Source organism: Xenopus tropicalis, chromosome 1 (genome assembly GCF_000004195.4).
Source record: "Xenopus tropicalis strain Nigerian chromosome 1, UCB_Xtro_10.0, whole genome shotgun sequence".
Taxonomy (NCBI): domain Eukaryota; kingdom Metazoa; phylum Chordata; class Amphibia; order Anura; family Pipidae; genus Xenopus; species Xenopus tropicalis.
Genome location: NC_030677.2, coordinates 191613601 through 191641475, shown reverse-complemented (window position 1 = coordinate 191641475; position 27875 = coordinate 191613601). Strand labels below are relative to the sequence as shown.

Here is a 27875-nt window from a genome sequence, read left to right as displayed (position 1 = left end):
AAAGGGGCAGATCAGAGGAGGGGGTGGATTGAATAGTTATCACAAATTTACTGGCAAATACATAGCCTATAAAGTTGTAATACTGGCCCTGGACTTGGCTGGTATTTTACTGGCTAGGCCGATGGAATATCTGCCAGGTGGCAACCCTAACTAGTAACTATACATTACACAGATCAAAAAGGGAACCCAGAAACATAGATTGTGTCTTTCCTTTAACATAAAATGTGAGTGAGATAAAAACTATCTACTTTGAAAAATGATTCAAAACCACCAAATAAGGCAAAACTGTTTTGGCACTGATTTTATTGCAAATCTGACACTATCATTGAAATTATTTTATGAAAAAAAATAATCAAATCTCTTCAATGCATCATGCAACACTAAAAAGCTGCCCATACATACAAAGGAAATGTTTACAATTTGTAAAATGAAATCCCCGCCGCTTTTCCCTTGTTCCACTGTGCAGCAGTTCTGAGGATCCCAGTGAGGTTTATCGTTCTGTTTTTATTAGCTCTTTGATGATACTCAAAATCGTGTCATCTAGGAAATGAGGGAACCACAAATTAGCAGGTAACAAACAGAAAGAAGTTCTTATTGAAAGTCAAGGTAGGTGGGGTCAGTGAACCCCCATCTGAAAGCTGGAGAGAGGCAGAAGAACTATAAAAAATGAAGACCAACTGGAAAGTTGCCAAGAATGGGGCATTCTAGAACATACTAGAAGTTAACTTAATGGTGAACTACCGCTTTAATAATGTAAAGATATGTAGATAATAGAATGGCCCCTAGGAAGGGGCTTAAGTTCATAGAAAATACATTAGAGCAAGTAATAACACCCCCCTTACCTTGCAGCGACATTTTGGGGTTTTCAAGTTTCTTCTTCAGAACCGATTCAATCAAGACACGCAGCTCTTTGAATATGACTGCAATCTTTACTGGAGCCTGTAGTCAAAATACAACATCATAATTGATATGTTTGAACCTGGTCTGTTTTACTTTTCATACAAAAAGAAATTAGCAGTCATCTCCAGTCTTCACTGAGTTGGCAGCCCACTGGCCCCAGTATGGTGCTTAAAGGGTTGCCCTCGCCAACTGAATCTGCTAGGAGCTCAGTTAGATATTGATCAGGCAGGAATAGGGCATTGGCTGAGCACTGCATGAGGCAGCCATTGTCTATAAGTCTACATGCATTTCTGATCTGCCCATTTGCCTGGATGTCAAATGCTCCAATTAGCCCAATTTAACCCACAACATTGGCGCAAAGCAACAGTATGATTGGTTGCTGCTTCTAACTGTACTGGTGCGTTATAACACCTATGTTCATAACAGAGTGCTATGGAATTAAACAGTGAACAGCAGAGTAGCCGGCGGCTGTTACTACTACATTGGCTGGGTCACTACAGTATATCGAATGAAAAAAAAAATTCATATGAAAGGGCCAGTAACACTGAAATTGGGTAATTTATATATTCTCTAGTTGTTTAGTGAATTTCATCGGTTTCATCACTTTAGAAAAGGAGAATAATTCACACAAAAACTTTACAGGAGTAGATTTTAATTCTAAAGGTGGCCATATACTGAAAGATCCACTCGTTTTGCGAGGTTGCCAAATATGCAGATCTTTCCCCAATAAATCACACAATCACATTGATGGGATAAATGAGCCGATGTGCTCCCCACCCTGACATAATTTTGAACCTGCCCCATCTATATCTCCCCAATTTTCGTCTGCTTTTATTGGCCAGTGTATGGCTACCTTAAGTGCTCAAAGTTACTGGTGTGGCAACTCCCTTCACTGGTAATTATCAGCTAGTGACTGCCTATTACCTTAGCAGACCAAGTAATTTTCCCCTCAGATCCTAGAGATGTCACTGAGAAAGTATATTTGAAAGAATGTTCTTTACCTGGAAATGGATCCAGTCATCCACAGTCAATAGGCGCTCTCTGTGCTGCACTGCAATATCACCACCAAAGAGAAGCACTGGGAAAGGAGTAATGAGCGTGGATTCTCGAAGAAACACCTTGGAATATTTAATCTGGAAAAATACAGAACACCAGTGTGACTGTATGACATAAAGCAACTGTGTGTGTTTAATAGAAATAGGGGTATCCTACGGCTGCACAGTGATTTCTGTCAATAACCTCGAAGTCGGTTTACCTAAATGGACAATCCATATCTATAATCTATCCCAGCAAGCAGTCCAATGAGTCCTTACGTACCCAAGGCCGGATTTGTATTTGGAAGCCCCCTTCTCCCACCCCCCCAAGTGGAGAAGCCCAGCCTAGAAGTGGGGGTCTGGTGGTGCTCTGGGCTGCTGGTTCTCAGGCTGCATACTCTGCAGGGTCTTATCCTGCCTGGGATGGCTCCTGTAGTAATACTGAGAGTCAATGCTGCATTTTGTCCTGTGAGCTGGAGATGAGCACCCAGTCCCCAGGGTATGTAGAAATAAAGCAGCATATGTGGCTGGGCAGCATGATACCCCTGAAATGTTGCTGCCGTAGGCCCGGGCCTTTGTAGGCTTCCCACAAATCCAGGCCTGTAAGCAGCTTTGCAAGGTTTGAGCCCTTTGTGATTTCCCGGCTTACCTTCTGTTTCCTCTTGTTTGACCCTCCTCTTAATCACTCAGGGTTAAGGGCACGAGTTATGTGCTGCCCAGGTTGCAGGGTACTTGGTACACATGTGCAATACTTTGCATAGGAAAAAAAGGAGGTGGGTCAGGTCCCACAAGCAAAAACAGCCCAGAAGGTAACTATTTAAAGACTCCCAACCTCTCTCACTATTTTGCATCACACACATAATCTAATTGAAGGTCTTTGAACTTGTTCGATTTAAGAGAATAAATAAATATTGGGGACTTTCTTTGGCAATCCCTTACCTTCTCCTGGTAAAGAAGCCAGCCATAGGTTTGCAGGTCTCTGTTCACTGAGGATGGATGGACCTGGGCTTTTCCTTGGGCGGTTTCCACCATGCATGCCAGTTTCTCTGTGATGTCAACTGAATTTGTAAAGAGGATCTTGCCTACATTGTCATACAGTCCGGCTGTCAGAATGGCTTTCAGAAGGGAAGTCTCCTCCGCAGAAAGGGCTTTCATGTTGTCGGAGAGGCCGTTGGGCTCCACAAATCTGGGACACTCAAATCCCGCTGCCCTCACAAGCCGAATTAACTCTTGTTTCACATCCTTAAAGCACAAACACATTGGTTATGGAAAAAGCATACAGATACTCGGTCCCTGTGCCAATGCTTTCTTCTTATAATAATTTAGTGACCCGTGTTTACTGTACTCAGTGTATGGTTCTTTTTTACTTTTTTTATTTTAAAATGTTATATTTAAATGAGGAAGTTTTAAATAAAATCCTCTGTGAATAAGTCATTTTCTTATGGTGCACTCTGTAGATAGTAATGTGAGGTTCTTCTGCCTCATTTTCCCACCACTTAGGGCAGTTACAGACTGAGGGATTTTGCCAACAATGTTCTATTTTCCTTGCTAAAAAAATGCAGTGTAAAAATGCTAGAAATGGCCCTTCCATTGCCCTCTATCAGAATTGGCATTGACACGCTAGTTATTTTATTTAACAAAAATGTATCTACTCTGATGGTCACACTCAAGCTGTGGAATAAAATACCACACCAGCTAAGCTAACGGAAGAATGATGGGTGCTCAGTTCCCACAGCTGCTGGATTACTCCTGGTTGCCTTCTCCTCTTGGGCTAATGACACACACGGCATTCTCACCACCAGCAGGAAAAATCCAAGTACCACCCCTGCCTCATGCAAGTGGCTCCATTGACATCCGAGGATTTCAGCCCTAAAATGTACACTTAAGGCTAAAAACACACTAAGCTACTTTGTAGCAGCTACTTGTCACAGCTACTAAACACCAGAAAACACCCTGCCATAGACAATACTGAGAATTGCCTCTGCTAAAACACACACAGAGACAATTATCAGTAAATGATCAGCATTGCCTATTTTTGTAGCTGCTACTAGTAGCTCTGTGTGTCTTCACCCTAAGGGCTCTGGCACACGGGGAGATTAGTCGCCCGCGACAAAACTCCCTGTTCGCGGGCGACTAATCTCCCCGAGTTGCCATGACCCGCCATCCCACCGGCGAACATGTAAGTCGCCGGCGGGATGGTACACGCGGCGGCGCGATTTCCAGAAATCGCCGAAAAAGACTCACGAGGCTTTTTCGCCGATTTGTGCGAAATCGCGCAGCCGCGTATGCCATCCCGCCGGCGACTTACATTGTCACCGGTGGGATGGCAGAGGAAGGCAACTCGGGGAGATTAGTCGCCCGCGAACAGGGAGTTTTGTTGCGGGCGACTAATCTCCCCGTGTGCCAGAGCCCTAAGACTTTTTGTGCTAAAATCTGCCCCATGTGCACAATGATAGGCAGATAGATAGAAATCAATGGCATAAGGCACAGGCAGTATTTGTTTTCTTCTTGACATCAGAGATAACATCAAGACTGACATTAGGCCTGTTGCCTGCCTGAAATCCACTCAGGAAAAGGCAGATAATAGTCCTGTCAGTGTTTTTCAGCGGCAGAGATAGTGCAACGTGTGCCATAAGTCTAAGCCTTAGAGCAAACAATACAAACACCTATGCATATTCACAGTTTCTCATCAATGATGACTTACCTCTATGGTTAGAAGTGCCTTTCTGTTAAGAAAATTCTTTCTACAGTAACTCATTTCTGCAGCATAACCATCGGATCTGATCGCTTTCCACCTGAGAGAAAAAAAATGGTTGACAGGAACAGGCAGACAACAGGCAACTTTAAGTTAATATTTTAGTTCCATGCTTTTTTTAGGGCATGGGGACAACAAAACAGAAAACAGCAAATCAAGAACTTTTTTCATGCCGCCTCCCATATGTCCGGGGCATTGCTCATCTACCAGACTTGGTCCACTGGCAATAGTTTGGAGCATGATACATGTATGCTTACCCCAGGTATGCACGGAATATAGTCAGATGATCAGAGTTGGCTACTGCCATTGATGACTTGGCCAGGTCTGCCCTATCTTTTTCCCCAATAGGTGTTACAAATGGAGATTTCTCTGTCATGGTGGCAGCCAGAGTAGCCTGTGATCAATAGCAAAAAAAAAGTTACATCATTGTTAGAAGGAAAATTATTAGTAAATCGATATTTTTGATTAAAACTATAGGCAAAAATGAACGTTCATCACATGCCCTATTCATTGAGCTTATGCTGAAATAGGGTGTTATAATGCCCATTTAATTTTTTTTATGACTTCTTGACTGACACCCTATTTAGAAGTGCTTTTATATAAAGTTTGAAATTAGAACAGATTAAATTCTGAGTACCTAAAATGGATCCCCACACACATGTACTGGCATGGTAGAAACGTCAGAAACACATCAGAAATACTCTTATTGCAGGAACCCAAAGTGTGCGCTGCCTCTCAAGCTAACATTCTCCAGGAACCAGTTACGGAGGCACACATGTTGGGCCAACAGATTATAGTTTACAAAAGTAATGTGTAGTACTAATAATAATGCACTTGCACTTATCACATGAGCTTAACAACAAACCCACAGAAAAAGGAATAATTTCAGACATACTACTGCATCCAGGCAGCCAAAAATAGCACCGAAGATGAGCATCTTGCCAATCTTCACATTGACTGGCAGGGCAGCTAGGTGTTGGCCCAGGGGGGTGAGTCTGGGCTGGATCAGTTCACACGCGCCGATCTTCCGCAGCAGGTTCATAGCATTACTAATAACTTGAAGCTGAGGGGGGTCTAATGCTTTCGAAAGGAAATCCTCAGGGGAGCCAAGATCACACTTCTACAAGATGGAAGATACAGAACATTTTATATGAATGACAGGAAAATAAATACATATGTATGAGTGACAAGGTTCTGTTGATCTTGCCCCATCAAAGGGGAACCCTGAATGTAGAATTTACTAAATTGACACAATGGTAATTTTATGGTGCCACCATAGATTCTAATGTGGGTAGGATGAAAACGGTTACCTGCATTAGGTTTAAAAAGCAGAATACCTCACCATTATATGCAGACAGAGTTCCTCTAATGGCACTCGCAGGATTTCTGGAACAGAATATTCCATAAAGCCCTCAAACCTATTGGATAAATACATTTATTTCAACCAGTAAAAAAATGGAAGGACTGTTGATTAAAGCAATGTTAGATCAGATAAGGAGGCTTGATCCTTAGATCTATATGGGTTATGTTACAGAAGGTGATCCTTTTTGGGTAAAAATCACAGTATTGAAGTACAGAGGAATCACCTAGTGACAGCATGTTGTCTCCAGTTGTAGTTGCACTGTAACTCACTAGTCACAAGAGGGTTACAGATATCACTAATATATGTGCTGATAAATGGGCCATATTTTCTTTTTAAAAATTGTACTATAATGCAATTTGAGGTCATTAGAATGTGAAGGGGCCACTTACCTCTCCCTCGTGTACAGTCGGAAGCAGAAGCCGTCCCTGACTCTCCCCGCTCTCCCCTGGCGCTGCAGGGCACTGGCCTTGCTTATAAACGTCTCTACCAAGGAGCTCATCTGGCTGCTTTCATGATACCTACATGCCGCAATCCAAACAATCCACCCAAGTAAACAAAACCATACTTTATAGAAGGGACTCAAGCCCCTCTTTCCTTTACAAATAAGGTGAAACCCACATCCCCCCTATCTTATAACAAGGCCAAAGATACATGAAAATATGATCTTAACAGTCATGCTATAAGAAAAAAAAAATAATTCATCCCTAGATCTTAGTCCAACTGACTTTCACGCTGCACTCCCAACGGTTCATTCAATATTTTTGCACCAGGGCCACCATTTTGTCCACAATAAAAAAAGATTTAAAAAGGACACATAAAAACTACTACTATTTAAATTCCATTTATTTTTTGGCACAAACGGTGTTTCATTACTGTCAGTCAGGGGAGCCATTGGGATATAGGTTAATTGATTCTGCTTTGTCTTGTGGGACAGTGGTGCTCACTTACTGACAGATTCTAAAGTGCAGTTGCCAATAGCAGCCAATCAGCATTTGACTTTGAACAGGCTACTACCTATTAGGGCTGTGGCACATGGGGAGATTAGTGGCCCACGACAAATCTCCCTGATATGACATCCCACCGGCAAGAATGTAAATCGCCGGTGGGATGGCATACGCGGTACGATTGCAGATTGCACAAGTTGCCTCTCGAGGCAACTTCATCGCCATATGTATTCTTACATACTCTTTTCTGGGGTTTGCTGCTGATGTTTTATTCCCCTTGGCATGTTTCCTGGCTCACTAGAACCCGAATGCCATATTCCTTTACCACATATTATTATTATTATTGACATGTATTTATAAAGCGCCAACATATTTCATAGTGCTGTACGATAAGTGGGTTTCATACAGTGGACATACAGAGTTCCATACAACGCAACCAATAACTGATACGAGAAGAGGGCCCTGCCCAAATAAGCTTACAATCTATAAGAAGAAAGGGTTGAGACACAAGGTGTGGCAATGGGCAAGATCAGTATTATTATTAACATACCGACACCCAATAATGTAAAAATAAAAATCAATCACCTGTTTTCCTTAGTTCTTCCGGCATCAACAACAAACACCACATCTGGGATGGTAATGCCTGTTTCTGCAATATTTGTAGCCAGTACAATCTGAAATGAGGAAGACGCTCATTTAGCTCAGCCCAACCTGCATATGCTAAAGCATACCTTCCAACAATTCCCATAAAAAAATCATTAAGCCCAATTTAAGCCACACCATAATGTTCATCTATACCCCCGATTCTACCCCAATCCCAGCTTGTTTGCTCTGAGCGCCACCCTGTTTCATGTCCACAAATTAGAACTGTGCCACCAACACAGACAACTAGCCTAAAGGTGAAAGAATATTTGAGAAGCATGACTTGCCTTTCTTGTGCCAGCAGGTGGCAGTATGAATGCTTCAGCCTGGTCTTGGCTGGAAAGTATTGAATGGAGGGCTATTAATTTGTACCTGGAAGAAAAAAAAAAAAAAACATTTAATTGCCAAGTTATAGGGCCACAATAAGATGCTTTTAGTGCATTTTCTCTATGGATTTTAGGGACTGAATGAATATTTAATCTTTAGTTTTTTGTTTTCCTTTATAAAAAGGTTATTGGTTCAGCTTTCCGAGGAATGGCACTACACCGCTGGGAGGCAGCAAGGTGAACTAAACCCTAAACTGCACCTTCCCTCGCAAGAACAACTCCCTAGGTTTGTACTATAAATCTTTTCCACAAAGGTATTTGCCTGGAGTATGCTTTGAGAAAATTTGATGAGATAGTGACCTTTAAAAAAAGTATATCAGACTGGATCAGTGAGGTACAATATAGCTGCCAAGAACATTAGGATTTAGTCTACTTTCAGCATCCTTAGTCAGTATGATGATTCTGGGAGAAGTAATGCACAGTGGTTAGAGCAAGTGTGACATTGTTGCTGTAGGGTAACCTTTGATCACCCGCCCTTACCTAATAGTAGGCTTACAGGTATAGGACAACATTGGCATATCAGTCATTCAGCTATAGCTCCAAGAATATAAAGCACAGCAAATAAGTTTCACTTTAAATGACCTCTAGCTGGGCTTTCTGGTGTATGTAGGACAGCGAGTATGCAATCTCCTATATGACTTTCAACTGAGTCCCCATTGCTGTTGCTTCAGTTTTCCCCTTCCCCCAAGAGGGGCAGCCATACAGTTTGGGAACCATTCTTTTAGAGCATTTCATTACCTTCTCCTGTCATGGAACCTCTTGTCAGAAGACAGTATGTCATACAGCTGCTGTATATCGGCCAGGCCAGGTAAGAAGATCAGCACAGCTCCTTCCACGTTCCTGTACTGTGGGCTTATGTCTGAAAGTGAAATAAAACCGCACAAGGAGTAAAATGGTTGCACCTATAGAGCAGTGATGTTTCGGACGGATGACAGGCCTTTCATATGGTGTAACGTGCCACTATATATATATATATATATAAGAAAAGCCCAGCAAATGGGTTTTGTGTAAAGTTCTCTAACTGGGCAGCTCTAGGGGATATGCACCAGTCTAGAATTCATATGTGGATTTTATAAACTCAAGAATTACAGAAAATGTCTTCACTGCATGAACCCCCTCATTTGTTTTCTGTTTACTGAGACACACACACATCTGCACTACCAAGCACTATATAGACTGCTAGGTAATCGTCTCCTCAGATGAAATATCCATCCCGAACAAACTAAGGTTAAACAAAGATACCTACTCATTAACTGAGAAGCTACATTATTCAGTTGTTTTATAGAATGTGATGTGCATTTGTCTTCTACCAATCTGAACACCCAAAAAGAAAAATGTAGCCTGTTTACCAGTGTGGTTTATAGCAAGACCTGCCATATTGCTTCACTGAGATGATGACTTCTCTTAAAAGTCAGGAGACTTAACTGCTACAGAGATGGTCAGTCAGAGGGAACTAAACTTGGGAGAAAAGTTTTTGTACAAGGGAATGAGACAAAAGGAAATTACTCTTCTAGATTTGACCAATCTAACTCTAAAGGGTTTAGTTTCTCTTTAAATATCACTATACAAAATAATTGAATCATAAAAATAAATTTTAAAGCATCAGTAATACTACAAAATGAAGCAAATATAGAATTTAGACAAACTCTATGGTTAAGCTGCACAATGCCAGAAGGACACCACAGGATCCCCACTGTCTGAATGAGCTTTTTCACTGGCAGCCATTTTGCTTTGCCATTAACTCACCCAAGAAAACCAGTAGCTCCAAGATGAGATCCAGGTTGATTTTGTTTGGATTCATATAGAGAACTGCGTGGCGTGTCTGGCTGCTATACCGCTGGTAGCGCTGACCCAAATCCAGCCCAGTGTCTGACAGAGCAGGAATAAACTCCTGAGGGGAAGAAACACTTTCTTTAAATATTATATTAAACTGACAATTACTGAGAACATTATAAATAATAAGCAGAAATGTATGTGTCTGATTAGGGTTAAGCTGATCAGACTGACTAGGGTTTAGCTGGTATGCACGCTTAATAGGGAATAGTTACCGACATCTATCTCAGAAACTGCCACCAGCATTCGGCTTTATCCTTATGTACAGAACGCATTTGCGCCATTACCTGGTACTTCGTGCTGCTTCCTCCTTTGCCAGTAACACTGAGAGTTATTTCTTCCTCATCCTCTAAGAATTTCTGGCAATACTCAGAGTCTTGCTCAAGAACAAAACCCGTTGCTTCCACAACATCCTCTAGGTGAAAAACCTTGATCGGATTGAGAGAGATAAGCATTAAAAAGGTTTATTCAGAGCTTCTAACAAACCTGGTGCAGTAACCAGTGCACAGTGCAGACTTTTAAATTATGGAATCCATGAAGTGCTCTCAGATACAGGCTGCTCCTGAGAGAGGGATATCTTGTGGAGTCTCATTGCTACCATTCTATATACCCGCAGGTTTATACTCGCACAATGGCACATCAATCCATATTAAAGGACTATGTCTGTATGTGGTATGTTTTAGTGATGTAATCTGTGAAATATGGCTTCCCAAGTGTGCAACCACACTGCACCCAGGGAGCACACAAGTGTAAATCTTTAATACAACAATAATAATAATAATAAACAATGAAACGTACTGCTATAGCTAATACAAGATACTATAGCTTTTGTTTGCATTTTCTTCATGCATGTCTCCAATACAGGTAGTGACACCAAACAGTCAAGAGAGGGAACTCTAGGGTTAAGTTTATCATCCAGCAGCAAATGAAGACTGAATTAAGTCTGAACCAAAGTCCCATAATCAAACAACAGAGGGAGCACTGGCAAAGTAAAACATAAGGAAAGCAAGATTGACAAGCAAACAGCAGAGGTCAAGAATAAAACTACAACATTTAGGTGACAGCATTGGGTCACACAGTTTGTATGCCAATCATCAGGAATAGGATATGATACATTTGCACTTGCAAGCAAAGACAAGATACACAAAGCAGGATACATGTCAGCAGTAATCACACAGAAGTGGCAGTCACAGACGAGCAGAAAGGCAATCATTCCAAAAATGCAGCAAACTGTCACTGCCCTGCCAGCACAAGCACTTAGACACAAACAGCTATGATAAAAAAAAAAAAAAAGGGCAGCAGGCTCCACATATATGAACTGGTTTGGGATAAATATATCTGTCTAGTTTCCTGTTTGTAAAAAGAATTAAGACAAATCAGTAGGCCACTGAGAAGCCTCTGTATAAACAAACCTGTCTTTTGCCCCAGTTTCAGCCTGTTAGCCTATAAGACAAGCAGCAAATCATTAAACAGAAACCTCTCAGTGGACAGCTGATTTGTAATGTTTGGTGCACAAAAAAATAACATACATATTTCCAAAACAATTGTTTAATTGAAAAAAAGGATATGCTGCCTTGTTAAAAAGAAACATCTATATAGAAACATGCACCTCTACTGGGAATGTCCTTCCAGATATCCTTATGATTGGGCAGTGGGTAAAGTAGCTAGAGAACTTCTCACAATCCACTGTGGCACTCATCAGCACCAGGTGCAGGTCCGATCTCTTGTGCAGAATCTCACGTAATATGATAAGCAGGAAATCCGATTGGACCGTTCTTTCATGTACCTGTATTTAGAGACAGCAAAGTCAGTGTATGGGGAGTAGGCACAATTGCATCTTCCATCCACTACTACATTATCGCTACAACAAAAAGGAATTTATTGCTAAAGAGGAGCTGACATTCTAGCCATATTGGTCCTGAGTAAATGAGTATGAGCACATGGGTTTCCTGCAGTGCCTTTCACCACCCCCTATCTTTGCTGGGGGTGAAGTCTCTGCACTCTGGGGCACAGGTATAAAACAGCAGGGGACACAGAACCATTGGCTGTTTGGAAGGCCTATGGGGTCCTGAAAATAAGCAGTGTTTTAATATGTTTTTGACTGCAAATTTCCAAGGTTTAGAGTGGCAGCGGTAGACACCAGGGGCTAAAAGCTGCCCTTGCCTTTATACACTATGCACTATAATTTCCAGTCACACTTCTGGAGTAAAAAAAAAAAAAAAAAAAAAAGCCGGCTTTTTGCTTTTAAGTTTTGCTTTTCACACACCTGCCCAGGCCCAAAGAGAACAGCAGGAACTCCAGCCCAAGGTATCAGGTAAGTGATCACTAGGGGAAGCGTAACATTTGGTATCCCCCAGTGTCAGTGTTTACTAGTAGCACCACACAGCACAACCATAAATGTAAACCAGTAAAAAGCTTTGTAGAAAGTTAGGAAAACATATAACTGTATTGCAAGAAAGCGCTACTCATTCCCTGAAGGTCCAGCTGACCACCTTGTTTCCTCTGCTCTTCTTACCTCATCCACAATGATGTGGCTGATATTCTTCAGCATGCTGTCCTCTTGTAACTTGCGCAGCAGGATTCCTGTTGTACAGTACAGCAGCCTGGTGGCTTCCCCTGTCCGGGACTCCATCCTAATCTGGTACCCACACAGGGAATTCTGTTTTTTTTAAAAAAAACACATATTCTTATGGTCACTAGAACTGGTAGTATTATGTTGAAAAATATCTAGCACTGAATGTAATACTAAAGCTCTGCACTGCAAATAAAGAGTGGGTTAAACCAATAACGGATTCCTCTTTTTCTAGAGAACCTCTGAACTACACCCAGAACAAGTACTGAGCCCTAACACAGCAATGTTCTGCTCATTCTCATTATTCCAGGATAAATCTATCCAGTGATTCAGTGAACAATTAGAGGCCCCTGGCCAAGCCTAATGTTTAATTCAAAATACCAATAGTAACCCACAGCTCTCAGGAGATGAGTTGGCCTTTGGCAAATTACATGCAACTATCATACACAACTCGTAGTTATATATAGAAAAACCTATATATGACAAAGATAATAAATAGATGTTACAGGCTGGATATTAACTCTAGATATTGCACAAAAGAAGCAAATAAATATCAGTATCCCTAACAGATGTCACTAGAAGATTATGGTGAAAGATGCACAATGAAAGAAACATCTATTTTCAATAATACGCTACTATATCTGCAATTTTTACCCAAAAAGTACCACATAACGTCAGTCTGTAATTGAAAACATAACCAATAGTGTTTATTGATAGAGCTCGGCTCACATAACAGAAGCGTCAATATACAATACCAAAGGTAACCAATAGGTGTCGCTGTACTGAGAAACATCAACATGCAATATCAAATACAACCAACAGAAGTCAGTAAATGGGCTAAAATTGATTACCAGATATAACCAATCGATGATACTAGACGACTTAACCCTAATCCTTTCCATGGTAAGCTCTTGCAAACAGGGTTCTCTGATCCTATTTTCCTTTTAACCCTTTCAGTAAGCCCACCGCTTAAAGCGCTGCGTAAATCGCTGGCGCTATATAAATACATTATGATCATGTGGTCTCAAATCAGCTTCACAAAACCATGCAATACCAAATATAACCAACAGATGTCACTAGATGTCACAAGTTCTCATTACAAATGTAAACACGCTCTGCTGATGTATTTTATAAATAGGGTACCAAACAGCACATAAAACCAACATATATATGTGTGTATAACAAATGTTATCAATGAAGTTCACACAAGACATAATAAAAGAAACAGCGCTGAGCACTGCCAAATCTTATCAATATACCGACTATATAAAGGCAATTTTTGCAACAACACTTAACTTAAACTGCAATTTTTTTCTACAAAAGTACCACAAAGCGTCGGCCTCTCATTGCAAACATAACCAATAGCGTTCGTTCGTAGAACTCGGCTCACGTAAGAGGAACATCAATATACAATATCAAATGTAACCAATAGGTGTCGCTGTACTGAGAAACATCAACATGCAATACCGAATACAACCAAGAGAAATCAGTAATGGACTCAAATTGAATCCAAACATGCTCAGCCCTTTCGTTAAAATAACCAGTGTCAACCCAGTCATGTCTCATTTGTACGGATGTTGTTATTTTACATACAAAGTCGAAAATATAAAGATGTACATACGTACGCAGAAAATCCACACGCATTGACAATACCAAATGCAACCAACAGATGTCACTAGACCGTAAAGCAAAACAGTTTCTATACAATACCCATAGCTGATATATATCGCTTCACAGATCTGCTATAAGAGGAAAGAGATGAATGGTTGCCAAATATAACCAATAGGTGTCACTGCAGCAAACGCATGTATTTATAAACCATTACATAGGTAAGCTCTTGCAAGCAGGGCTCTCTGACCACAATTCTCTGTAACCCAATAGATATTCCGCCGCCCCCCTCGTTTGTTACATTACTGTAAAGCGCTGCGTAAATCGCTGGCGCTACATAAATACTATGATAAGCGTCATAGAATCATGCAATACCAAATATAACCAACAGATGTCACTCAGAGTAAATTCAAATCTGGTGAAACTTACTAAATTCTCAGTTCAAATGTAAAGACGCTGTGTTATGGTATTTTATAAATAGGATACTAAAACAGCACAGAAAACAAACATATATATGTGATTAAAAAATGTAATTAATAAAGGTCACAGATAAAAGATTACTTGCTGCCAGGCGGACAGACACAATGAAAGAAATGAATGAAAGTTCTGCGCAATGCCAAATCTTACCAATAGAGGGCACTATATAAAGGTTTAAGGGCAATTATTTCCCAAACCTCGTTACTAATTTGGATTTTGCAGACGCGAGAGATTTTTTTTTTTCTCAAGTTACATTTCCATAGGTTTCTGCTGAAATGATCTACTAACCAATCTCGAGAATTTCTACATTTACGCTCAAATCTTGCAGACAAGAAACAAACATTTCACACCAAATCCAACGTTTCGCATCAGCTACAATACTAAATAAAAGCAGCAGATGGCGCCGTAACCTCTCGCCAATAAGGTGTAATTACCAGCTGTAACCAACAGAGCTCACTAGAACAATTGGTCTCTGTTTTTTTATTTATACTTGGGCAAACTGCTGAATGCAACAGGAAAACGAACCAATAAATGCCATAAGGTGTGGAGTCAGTCTAGGCCTTTGTACAAAACAAAAATCAACTACTCTCCTTCCCGTAGCACAGGCTGGCAAATATTACATAAAATATCTATATAAAAACCGTATTATAACCAATAGATGGCGCTATAAGATATGATGAGCGATACAGAGACTATATTATACATGCATTCCTGAGAGTAATCAACATTGCTCGATAAACTGATTCCATTAATCTGATATAATGAACCACCGAAATGTTTTTCCAATACTTGCAATAGTGCAATTTTGCCTATCAATATGCGATCAATAAATGTAACCAACAGATGTCATCCCATGATTTCAGTACATCATTTCATCCCATGATTTCAGCACATAAATCTGAAAGAGCAATAAACAATTCCAAACACAACCAACAGGTGTCGCTTGTTAATTTGGATTCTCAGAGTTGAAAGCGAAGAATACTGCAATTCCAGTTTCCACCAACAGATGTCGCCGTAAGTTAGGGTCATTTTAATAAGGTAGAATAAGAAGACGTATAGATGTTGCAAGGCAGGGACCTAGAGCAAAGCTTATGGATAACGAGAAAAAGTTGTTAACACCTATGGGGCTAATAAGGACCAGTTTAGTGGGCGTCGCAATTGCAATGATGATGGAACCATGCAGATCTATTGCTCAAACTTAGTAATGCATACTATACACCATCTGTTGGTTCAGTTTGGTATCGCATTATACTTTCCAGCCCCATCTGCTGGTTATTTTTGGGTATTGCCCGATATTATACAGCACCATCTGTTGGTTCAGTTTGGTATCACGTTATACTTTCCAGCCCCATCTGCTGGTTATTTTTGGGTATTGCCCGATTAGTATACAGCACCATCTGTTGGTTTATGTTAGTATTATTGCATAATACTTCACAGCACCATCTATTGGTTAATATTAGTATTTCATAATACTATAGAGCGCCGACTGCTGCTTTAATTTAGCGTTGCATAATCTTATACAGCGCCATTTGTTGGTTCATCTTATAATTACTTAGGCGTCCAACACCGCCATCTATTGGTAACAACTAAGTACAACACGAACTAGAGGCAACAGTAATTTCTGAACACAAATATAGTATTTACAAAATCTTTTAGCTACATGGGATATTATTTAGTCCAGAGTCCACTCTGTTCACTGCTGTAAACCTCAACGTATTTAACTGGTAATTAGTAAATGTAATTGCTATTTATAACAGTATCAGGCTCTTTCTTTATATTCTCTGCACTGCTGGTTATGACTATGTAGCAGAAGCTACCCACAATGCCTCATGTACTTCATCATATTGATTCCCAAAGAGCAGAAATGGACAAATTGCATTTAGAAATTACTTTAGCAACTTTCCCTTCAATGTTAATGAACAATGTATATGGTTGTAAAGAAATACATTGTTTTACCATTTAACATTTAAAAATAGAAGTGGAGTTCCATATATTTATGTTTTCATTAAAGGGATTGCACCTCAATATATGCTGCAGTTCTATCTATCTATCTATCTATCTATCTATCTATCTATCTATCTATCTATCTATCTATCTATCCAGGGTGTGGGGTTGTAATAAAACACAATGAAAGAAATGAATGAAAGTGCTGTGCAATGCCAAATCTTACCAATAGAGGACACTATATAAAGGTTTATGGGCAATTTTTTCCAAACCTCGTTAATAACTTGCGAGATAATTTTTCTTTCTCCAGTTACATTTCCATAGGCTTTTATCTATCTATCTGTCTATCTATCTATCTATGGTGTGGGGTTGTAATAAAAAGTTGGCCCATCCCTGCCTAAAGAAATATTGCTTTTCATATTGAGGCTGGCATACAATAAACATCTCTGCAACCAATCACATAGAGTTTTACTAGACCAATCAGAGCAGTGCTCTGCATATATAGGATGGCATAGGACCCCCCCCCCGCCAGCTTCCTTACCCTCCCTCCAGGGCCGGAATCGCATCCCAGCTCCTCACAGACTCTGGTGGCCAGGCTCATGGCGGAGATCCTCCGAGGCTGAGTGCACACAATGTTACACTTTCCTGGGCTCCCCCTGTTGAGGAGCAAGTCCTCGAGCAGAAATTGAGGGACTTGGGTACTTTTCCCACTGCCTGTTTCTCCAGCCACCACAATAACTCTGTGTCTTTTAAGGGTCTCCAGGATAAATTTTCTGTGTGCGAACACCGGCAGCTGTTCCCTGTCATTTAGTAGCCTCTTGTACTTTATTGAGTCCCGGGATTTCAGCAAAAGGTTCCTTATGGGCTCCAAGTCATCAGTCTGTGCTGTACTGGGACAGGTCTCAATTTGTTCTTCGTCACACGCCAAGTTTTCCCAGGAGTCCTCGGGGTCCTCCGTCACAGGGTTTTGGCCAGAAGACTTGAGCTGGTTTTGTTGCAGCTTCAGCTTGTTTAGCAGCTTTGTGATGAACTGATCCCGAGGTTTGTTAGACTCCATTTTGTTTTGCTCCTGCACCTGTTTCTCAGCATCGCTCCACTCAAGCCATACATCCCTGTAGGTGGGAGGCAGCAACTGGTGCACCGACTTGCAGTTCCCATAGAAAAGAGCAGATAAAAGGGCTATAAATTTCATAATAGGGGAAGTACAGTCAATAGAACACTTTATAAAGAAAAGTCCTTCCCATTATAGTGTATGGAAATAGCACTGCCTATGGCACAAAGACAAGAGTATTACAAGGAAAAACAAATGTCTGTGTTCTCTCAGCATTCACAAATTATTTTCTAACTGTATGTAATGCAGTTTCCGTACAAGAGAATAGGAAGAAACACAAGGAGAACGGAGTAGATAAAATCTCCTACCTGGCCTTTGGTGAGCTCATAGAGAGCTAAAGTGGCTGCGAGGTGTTGCGCCTGCATACTGTCCTCTGTCACAATTGTTGGGCACACACACATAACATCATCATGTGATTTTATAATCTTAACCCTACACAGGTGGGAAACAAAACGAGTTACAGCAATATGTGATGTGCAACACTGGCCTTATGCAGCTTTGCCTTTCTTGTACACCTACAGTCATCTAATGCCTGTGTACCTAAGCCGGCAGCACTCCTTCTCTCCTTGGGGCACCTACCTGCTCTTCCAGTATTTGCCCACGGGCACTTTCTCAAAGGATGGATTGGGACTTTTCTGATAATGCTTCCGGCACCAATCGATCAGGAACTGTTTTGGCGATTTACCTGTCCAGCTTCGAGAGGTGTAGTCAAAGTTTCGGATATCAAGAGGCGGCTTTTTTTTAGCTGCAATAGCAGGTTGATGGGAAAGGTTAACAATGCCGCTAAAATGCCATGCCTGCGACCCTACAAAATGTACCCCCCAAATCCCAAGCAATCAAAAGGCATTTTTATCAAGAGACTATTCCCTGCAGTCTAAACTCATTCGACCATATCTAGTATAAATAAATTTAAAGCAACTGGACTTGTTTGGTAATCATTGAAGACGTTTCACTACTCATCCGAGCAGCTTCTTCAGTTTCTCATTCGACCATGCTTTCAATTACAGACCAGCAAACCAAACACTAGAACTGCTTTCCCCAGAATACTGCATTCCTGTAGGGAACAATAATTGTATTTACCATCTTAAAGGGCACCTACTACATGTGCAGATCATTAGAGACTGCCTCCGGTTGGGGGAAACAGTACAGTTTTTTGTGGTTTTTTTTTGTTTTTTGTTTTTTAAATTGCCCCATGATAGTGCAATAGTGCTCACACCAGAAGGGATGTGGGTGGCTGTATGTACTTAATCTGAAATCTGGGACTTTAAGCTTAATTTACATACTTGTGTCCCCGAATAGCCACCCGCACCTAGGGGCAGGGGCAGCTGGCGGGGGGCAAGACTGTGATCTGGACTGTCCTCTAGCTAAAACACTAAGAACTGGACAATAAAGCTCATCTCTCTTACCTTTGTCCTCTGGGGCATTTTCAATTTTCTCAAATAAGTTGAAATTTAGAGATTCCTCATCTGAAGGAGGCAAGGCTGGCCGCGGCTGTTTGCTTTCACTTTTCACCTCTGGGATTTTCACAGCAGGATTAAAGAGCGGGTGATCTTCTAGACTTTTCATTTCTAAAGAAAGAAAGAAAGAAAAAGAGAGATTTATGATCAATCAGGCCAACAGCCCGAGGTGCACCGTGGCCTAGAATTAGGGAACCTAGGGTGCCCCGGTGGGGTGGTGGCTCTCAGTAAACCAGTACAGCATGTTGCACAAGGAACCTTATGTTTTTATTGGTTTTACTGTTTGGCCATCAGGCTCCGGCCCTCCCTGAAAACTTCTATCCAATAGAAAGAACTCTGGGAAGCTTTGTTGAGCCTGGGAAAATGGACCATCCAGGGTCCCCATCAGAAACTCTGGGGCCCGCACAGGTTATTTATATGGGGCCCCCCCATGAACACAAGTACACAGTACCCAAATTTTGGCTACGCTCCCTTGTGTGTGCAATACAGACAGCTGATGTTACTCTATAATATGCAGTTTATATAAAGAGATCCATTGATTAATGTGCTAATAAGTCATTCAGTTTATTGGGGGTCAGTGGAGTTTGCTCTAAGTTTAATCACTTCCCACCTCCCTGCCCCTGCTCTGCGCTGTCATTGCTTGATATGGAAGTTATGTAAATTTTCACATTAGTTACGTAAACTGCCAATGATCTTGCTGTGGGGCCCAATGACTAGTAGTCATTAGTAGTTCATAAAAATAATAAAAATAGTTAATGTGCTAATAAGTCAGTGTTTTAAATAAGGGGTCAGTGGAGTTTATATGTAAGTTATGCAAGTTTCTTTGAAAGTAGTGTAAGTTGCGTATGTGTAGGGGCCCAATGATGTTACTGTTGCAGTCATTCCCCTGCTGGAAAGTTCATGTAGAAGACACTGATATAATTCAGTATATTGATCCCCAAATAAACAGCTGATGTTACTCTATAATAAGCAGTTCATATAAATAGTTTAAATGAATAATTAATAAGTTAATAAGTCAGTCAGTTCATTGGGGCAGTGGGATTTACCCTTCTCTGCATTGTCCTTTGCTTGTACGCAAGTTACCTAAGTTTCTAGGCAAGTTAAGCCAGCTTCTTAGGATAATAGGGAACTTTTATGAAAGTTACATAAATTGCGTAAATTTTAACGTAACCTTATGCATAACTTACACAATTTACGTATCTTTCGCGACAAGCCTGGGGCCCCCTTCCGAAGATTTACACAGGGCCCTGCACAACAGTACCCCCTCTCCCCCCCGATGGCAGCCCTGGGACAATCCCTAGCTGTGAGGGGAAGGACCCATGCGGCTAGATTGGGGTCAGGGACAGAAGGGCCCAGCCTGGGTTTGGGGAAGGTGGGACCGGAGGCTCAATATGGAGCCTTTGTTGTGGAAATTGGGAGTGAGGGAGCCTTTCCCTTGATTTGCACTCTTGTACACACTTGTGAGAACTTTGGTGATAGAAAGCACAACCTAGGGCTTTCAATAAAAAAAGCGTAGGGCTGAAAGCCATTATTCTAGTCTGCCCCCGTATGAGAAATAATGACATTGTACAGAAGCACATGGATAAATACAGTTATTCAACTGCTCAGGATGCAGCTCTCCAGCTAAAGGGCCCCTGTGCTGGATGTGTCCCTCAGACATTTGTCCGCCCTGATGTCTGCCTGTAAATTCCACAGATTTCCAGGATAATCAGATGTAACTTAACAGGGCCAGTTTTTCTGTCCCCACCTTCCCTAGACAAATGCTCAGGAACTAGCTGCAGCTGGCAATAGCACACAACAAAGAACACTGTAAAGCCTTTAAAATATACATGTTACAGGGTATTGGGAAAAGATCCCGTCCAGGTGGTATGATCTTACCTTGCTGATATCCCCTTATTCTTTCCTGAGCTTCTTTCTGGCCTTGTTTGTCTTTATCCTGCTTGGTGGCAGCTGCTTGCGCTCTGGCATCCAGGAGTTTAGCAGTCAACTCCAGATATCTCTCATTCTTTTAGAAGTTAAGTAAAACAAATAAACTCTATTAAATGATTATAAGAAAATTAGTATAAGAAAATCTGTCATTTTATGTGATAGAATAGGTATTGATTGTGTTCACTACTAAAGGAATATTTAAACCATCGAGAGGCGAACAGCCGCCCTTCAGCTGTTGGCGATCTACAACTCCCAGCATCCCACCGATGGCTTAAGGCTCCCATAGGGTGCTGTGAGCTGCATTCCAGTAAAAAAAACAGAGAGTTGAACATATTCGGTCCCTGACAAGTTAAACTGCAATTATATATATATATATATAAAAATAACAAATTTATTTACGAAAAGAAATCCAACGTTTCGAGCACTAACTGTGCTCTTCCTCAGGGAAAAAAACTTTTTTTTTTTCCCTGAGGAAGAGCACAGTTAGTGCTCGAAACGTTGGATTTCTTTTTGTAAATAAATTTGTTATTTTTTCTGCAAAGTCCTGGTGTGTGCGGCTCACTGTCTTGCTGTATTTTTTTGCTAGCACCCCGTGATACTTACAGGATCAAATTTCTCACTTGTTGGGTGTTTCTCAAGTGCTGTCTCTTTCTCCTCTTCCTCATCGTCATCACTCCCTTGCTCAGCATATTGTAAAATCCATTCCTTCATGCTCAGCTCTTTATTGCCCTGTTATAAAACATGTTGGTGAGGAAAAACATGACATGACATAATGGAATATTTCATTACAACATTGCCCAGCATCACATATTGCTTTGGCCTATATTCATGTACACGCAGCAAGGCACAAGGATCTGTATACAATTTTACAGTAGGGTGAGGAAGCAATTTGCTTGTCTTATATACTGTTGTGCTTTGGCCATTATGTTCCTAGGAATATGAATCCAAAACCAATCTAGTCTCCAGGTGTGGGACTCCTTACCAACTCGAAATGTAACTGTAATGTTAGCACATCAATGGAGAGTTGCAAAATCAGCATAAAAACCTTAGATATGTGATAGGCAGCTGATCCAGAACTGCACTGGCTTATACTTTTATGCAATGATTTAAACCGAACCATAGTTTATATGAGTCAGCCCATGTGTGGCCAGCTTTTGAATGTAAATAGAGCAAGGAAAGAGTTCCTTCTACACTTCAAGCCTTCCAGCCATAACCCAGCACACAGTGATATTTTCAGCAGGAAGGTGGTGCTTAAGACACAAGACAAACATGATTCATTCTTGCCCAGAACAGATTAGTGCAGTGCCAGGTCTAAGGTTGCGGGCACCAAAGGCAAGCCCAAACTCTACGCTCCCCCACCCGCTTGCCTCTTTGGCTGGATCAGAACACACGATTAATGCATCAAAACCCCCAGACTTAGACAGGCCTAAACTAGTGGAAGCCAGGCAAATATGGTACTTGCCCAGCGCACCACCCCCCATATTGCCTCCACATGCCATCACACTTCTTAAAACTTTTCAGGCAAGTAGTTTTATTTACCTTAAATGCAGCTCCCTCTTTAGCCTTTTCGGTTCCCAAAACATTGGCAGCACTGGGCCTCTGAGGAGGTGGCTGGAACTTTGCTCGGGCTCTCTGTTCTTCTTCCACAAACTGTTGACTGAAACCCTCAGGCAAGGCATCTATTGAAAACAGAAGAACACAACAAATCGAGCATATATAGATAAATATATATAACCACCAGCTTTGAGGCACAACCTAAGGGTACAGGTAAGCCATTCAGGCCTAAGAAGTCTTATTACTCTTATATAATTACAGGTTAAGTTTTTTATGTTTTCTCCCCCCCTCCAATATTTCTTGCAGGTCCCTTTAATGAGTGAATAAGCAAGCATCTATACCTCCCTAATAATAAGGCTGCTACTAACCACCTGTGTATGCAGCAAAAGAGAAGCAGACCTCCTCCTGTGTGCAGTTCCACTGACTGACTGGCACAGCGCTGGCCTGACTGAAGCTACACAGGGAAGAGATTGGGCTGCAAAATGTAAAAGCATGCATTTTTGTGCCGATCTCCACTCCGTTTAGCTGCCCTCAGGCCAAAGCTGTGCCTGTCAGTGGAACTACACACAGGAGTGGATCCGTTTCTTTTTGTACACAGGCGGAGACAAGTGAACCGTATGCCCTGTTTCCACTCTGCCTGTAAGAACATGTGCTCAGTACTCAGTATTATCACATTTACCATCTGGAAGGTTTAGGCACAGCCAGTCCAATGCAGAGTGTAAGTCTCCTCCATACAAGACAGTGTTTGTCATTGCTTCCTCAATGTGCTCTGCCTGAAAGCTAAGTTTCTGCAAGGCCATATAAAGATCCTAAAATGGGGAAAAATGTAGAAAGTGAAATAATCTCATTAAATCCAATTAACCCAAAATACAGATTAATTTGTTGCTGTTTAATCCTCTCCCTGACTAAAGTCTTGAGAAACGAATGACCCAGAACATATGAGGACTTCATCCAACACCCAGAACCTGCTGACAGGCAACTTGCAAACTGCAATAATTGGATAAAAAACAACAGAAAAGGCACTTTCTTGCACTTAAAAAAGATTATGGGGGAGGTTTTCTCTCCTTGTTAATTTATATGTTTAGACCCCTGAGTACTAACTAAAGCTGAAGAATCACAGGTGCTTTTTATAATTTAAGCCATAGCACAGTCTGTACTGGGAGATAAATGAATAATCTCTGTACTGCCACAGACAGATTGTGACGCCACCCCTAAAAATGTTTTATGGGATAAAATGAGTGTCCCACAAGGGCGCAACAGATAAATTTCAACTGATTTCACAGAATATTCCTCTGTGCACACTCTAGGAGCTCCATACCAGCTATTTTGGAACAATCACAGAATCCTGCAATTCACTGGATTAATATATGCTCAAATGGAGCTATAATACATGGCCAACCGTAAGATCAAGCAATTATATAGAATAGTTTACTAAGCTATATTATATTACATTGTATAGTACATATTGGAAACTTATGTTTATGAGATACATATATAATACTATTTGTGGATGTGAAATATATCCTCTAAAAGGTGTTATTTATGCATGCTGAGGGCCCCTCCTTTTCTGCTTAGTATTGCATTGTTTTTATGGGTTGGGTATTTTTTTAATCTAAAGAGTGATTTCTATTTTTAATTTTTTATTTAATCTTTAATTGCCGGGCTTTTGTGCAATTACAAACCTGTAACTTCTTAGAAGTCAGTCTTCCAGACACTGTTCCTTTGTTGCTATTAAGCTTTTTATGCTCATTAATAAGGGAAATTATCCTTTTTTCCAGCTTGGCTTCAATTACTACCTGTTGGGGAAAATGGTTGAGAGGTCAGTTTACAGGTACAGCCTTATTATGATGCTTGTAATGTGGGTGATGTTGAAATGACAAGTCACAGAGCACTGATTATTATTCTGAACAACTGGGAAAGATGAAGTTTGTTTCAAATGAATAACCAATTAAGGTGAAGACACACTGAGCTACTAGTAGCACCTACTTTTTCATAACTACTAAACTCCAGAAAATACCCTGCTGTAGACAATACTGAGAATTGGCAGTTATCAGTAAATGATAAGCATTGTCTGTTTTAGTCGCAACAACAAGTAGCTGCTACTAGTAGCTCCATGTGTCTTCACCCTTAGGGCTGTGGCACACGGGGGAGATTAGTCGCCCGCAACAAATCTCCCTTATCACGGGCGACTAATCTCCCCCAAATTCCATCACACCGGCGAAAATGTAAATCGCCGGTGGGATGGCATACACGGTGCCGCAATTTCCTGAAGTTGCGGAAGTTGCCTTGAAAGGAAACTTCCGCAATTTCGGGAAATTGCAGCGCCGCGTATGCCATGCCACCGGCGATTTACATTTTTGCCGGTGGGATGGCATTTTGGGGAGATAAGTCACCCGCAACAAGGTCACAGCCCTTAGAAGTGTAAAGATTGGTTAGCTAAAGCTAGGAGATACCATATAAATGGTCTGTGGTGCAATAAAGCAGGCAATGGTTATGCCTAATAAAAAGAGCTGCAGGGCCACACCAACAGCCTCTAGTTGGCGAAACTGGGAAACATGCTACTTCCTAGCAGAAAGCTGCAACCCTATCTTAAAAATAGTAATCTGCGAAAGCACCAGCCCTACTCGTGGCTTTCCTCCCCAGTCAAACTGCTAAACATATGTTGGAAGTAGATTTACAGACACTGACCTTTAAAACTGATTTGTGATGATTTCCAGAAACACCTGAATCACTGGAAGATGCAAAACTGTACGTTTTTGGACCTAACAATAAAACAAACAAAGCACATTGCCATCAACAGAGTTTTGTAGCTTTATATCAGCGTGAATATATATGAACATTCAAATATACTTTAGCTGACTGAAGTTTAGGCACAGACCAAATACCATATTTATACAGTTGATTTTTATGCCTTCATTTTGTCCAAAGTATCTAACTGTAGAAAAAAAAGAAGGACTATACTAGCCTTAGGGGGAGTCCATCCGGTCAGCTACAATATCTTGATGCTGCAGTTTAGCCAAGGGCCTCAGCTAAGCAGTCGGTACAGCCTACTCCTCTGTATTGCTAAATAGGCAAATACACTTTCAAACCTTCAAACATGTATATATCTACTATACACTAGTTTTTGCAAAGCACACAAAAACAAGTGAAAAGGCACACACATGAACCTACCAGCCTTAACCAAAAACCCCATTATCTCTCATCACTACCCAGCCGCCACATCACCAGATCTGCTGGCCCCTTGTAATGCAGGGTGAGAGAGATACCTTGTTTGTTCCTTGGCTCCTTGTTGGCAGGGGCCACATTAGCAGTTCTGGGGGTCTGTTTCTTGGATACTTCCTCTCCCCCGGGTCTGAGTTCTGTGGGTGCCCTTGTCCTGTTCGCCGCAGCAGTCGCTCCTGAAACCGCTGCAGAGTTGCTGTGTCGATTTTTCTTATTTTTCCCCCCCATTTTTGCTGAGCTTTGTCTGGATACCTATACCTGTGGTTATAAGATTAAAAACAAAAGCTAGAGAATTATTTTTTTAAAAACTACTGAATGAGGAAACAGACAGATTAAAGCAAGAGCAGTTCAGTTCAACAAGCCTAAAGAGATCATACTTCCATGCTCACGGTCAAGCTCAGAGCTCTGTGAAGACTTAAGCTAGAGACATAAGAAAATGTCCATATTTTAAAAGTCAACATTTCTATGCACTATGTGTGTGTATATATATCACAAAGGCAAAGTGACGGCACTCACAGGGTTTCATTCAACAAAGGTAAAAAATAACAAACATCAATTACTGCAAGTAGTGAGATTTATTAATCCTACATTTCAGCTCCCTACTGGAACCCTGATGGAGGTTCCAGTAGGGAACTGAAATGTAGGATTAATAAATCTCACTACTTGCAGTAATTGATGTTTGTTATTTTTTACCTTTGTTGAACTGGGAGTGCCTTCACCTTGCCTTTGCTATACCTCATATTATGCTCTGGCACCCGGGTGTCCTTACTTACTTAAGGTGTGCTCCCTAATCTACACTATATATATATATTTATTTATTTATTTTTAACCAAGATTATAACTCTCACAGATAGTTTGCTTACACAGTACAGGTATACATTTTATCCTTGGGGATTAGTGTAACACTCCTAATAAACAATCGCCAATGCAAAACCCATGGTCTGGGGTGGTGAAATAAGCCTTGTAATTAAAGGACTACAAAATAAAAGTAAGTTATACCAAGGGCACAACCTATTCTGATAACCTACCTGTGCAGTAACTGCTCTACTAACAGACCTAATTATCATGCATGTAAACATGCTTTCTTACTTTGTTTACACATTGTATATAAAATGTCAGTGGTTCAAGCTTTTCTGTTCCAGCTTTTGAAACAAAGTAGTAATAGCCAATGTAGAGGGGTCCGGCCTCCAGTCCTGAGCAGGGCAATAGGCAGGGCAATAGGCAGGGCAATACAGTGCAATAGGCAGGGCAATACAGTGCAATAGGCAGGGCAATACAGTGCAATAGGCAGGGCAATAGAGTGCAATAGGCAGGGCAATAGAGTGCAATAGGCAGGGCAATAGAGTGCAATAGGCAGGGCAATAGAGTGCAATAGGCAGGGCAATAGTGTGCAATAGGCAGGGCAATAGGCAGTGGTGAAAGAATCCGATAGACAGTGGTGACAGGTACGAGGGCAATGAGAGGCGCAATATATGGTGGTTCTGCATGAAGTATGAGCTTTGAGACTAATGATTGATGCACACCATAACGAAACATTGTAATCAGGAGAAATAAAAGAAACAGAAGCAGGACATATAAATATGGAATAATATAAATAAGACCCACTGCCAGCTAAATGCAAAGTGCAAGCAAGGGATTCCCTCTGAGGAAAACAGCAGAGAATATAGATCTGTGTAAAGGGAATCGTTGGTGGTGCAAAATATCAATATTCGGATTTGTGCGATTTTAGAGGTTTTTTCAACCTCAGCTAAACAGGATAAAGGCACAAGAAGGCAATCACACAGTGCACACGACATGCGAGTACAGAGGTGGAAATAGCAGATCCAGGCGTGTAACTGGCCCATATGTAACTTTCCCTGAACAGGTTCCAGTCTGTGACCAAAAGAAGCAGCTGGAGAAGAATTGTAGCTATTCGGCTCCCTGATTGTACAGATATACTGAACAGTATAGAATTCCAGCAGCTACTGGGGCTGCCCGGGGTAGGTATGCCCGGCCCAGGCTGTGCCCCCTGCCCATTACTTTCTCACCTGTGTCAGCTCGCCCCTGTGCTGCCCATCATCGCTCCCAGCTTTGCGCTATGCCCACTGACGTCATCGGATCTGCTTCAAAACTCCGCCCATGGACCAATCAATGCAGCAGAACTC

At 41.2% G+C, this 27875-nt stretch overlaps 1 protein-coding gene across 1 annotated transcript; it reads right to left on the bottom strand.

The window, feature by feature from the left end:
* Window positions 1–275: 275 nt before the first annotated feature.
* dhx29 (DEAH-box helicase 29) lies at window positions 276–27846 on the bottom strand. Its single transcript, XM_004910352.3, has 28 exons — window positions 27759–27846; window positions 25776–25989; window positions 25198–25271; window positions 24192–24305; window positions 23189–23318; window positions 22495–22634; window positions 21559–21684; window positions 20905–21031; window positions 18976–19137; window positions 18149–18314; window positions 17878–18001; window positions 17000–17602; window positions 12373–12516; window positions 11467–11643; window positions 10145–10285; window positions 9771–9915; window positions 8763–8883; window positions 7926–8010; window positions 7582–7670; window positions 6442–6570; window positions 6032–6107; window positions 5585–5809; window positions 4947–5083; window positions 4639–4729; window positions 2874–3176; window positions 1902–2033; window positions 843–939; window positions 276–540 (listed from the first exon to the last, which is right to left on the bottom strand). The coding sequence occupies exons 2-28, from the start codon at window positions 25957–25959 to the stop codon at window positions 491–493; spliced, it is 4092 nt and encodes a 1363-aa protein (XP_004910409.1). The 5' UTR covers window positions 25960–25989; window positions 27759–27846; the 3' UTR covers window positions 276–490.
* Between the last annotated feature and the right edge of the window lie 29 nt (window positions 27847–27875).

Coding starts and splice junctions, on each gene's coding strand:
- dhx29 (XM_004910352.3), bottom strand. CDS start 25,959: ATGGGGGGGAAAAATAAGAAAAATCGACACAGCAACTCTGCAGCGGTT. Junction 6,571..7,581: donor GGAAGAACTAAGGAAAACAG/GTGATTGATTTT, acceptor TGCGGCATGTAG/GTATCATGAAAGCAGCCAGA. Junction 4,730..4,946: donor ATATTCCGTGCATACCTGGG/GTAAGCATACAT, acceptor TTTTTCTCTCAG/GTGGAAAGCGATCAGATCCG.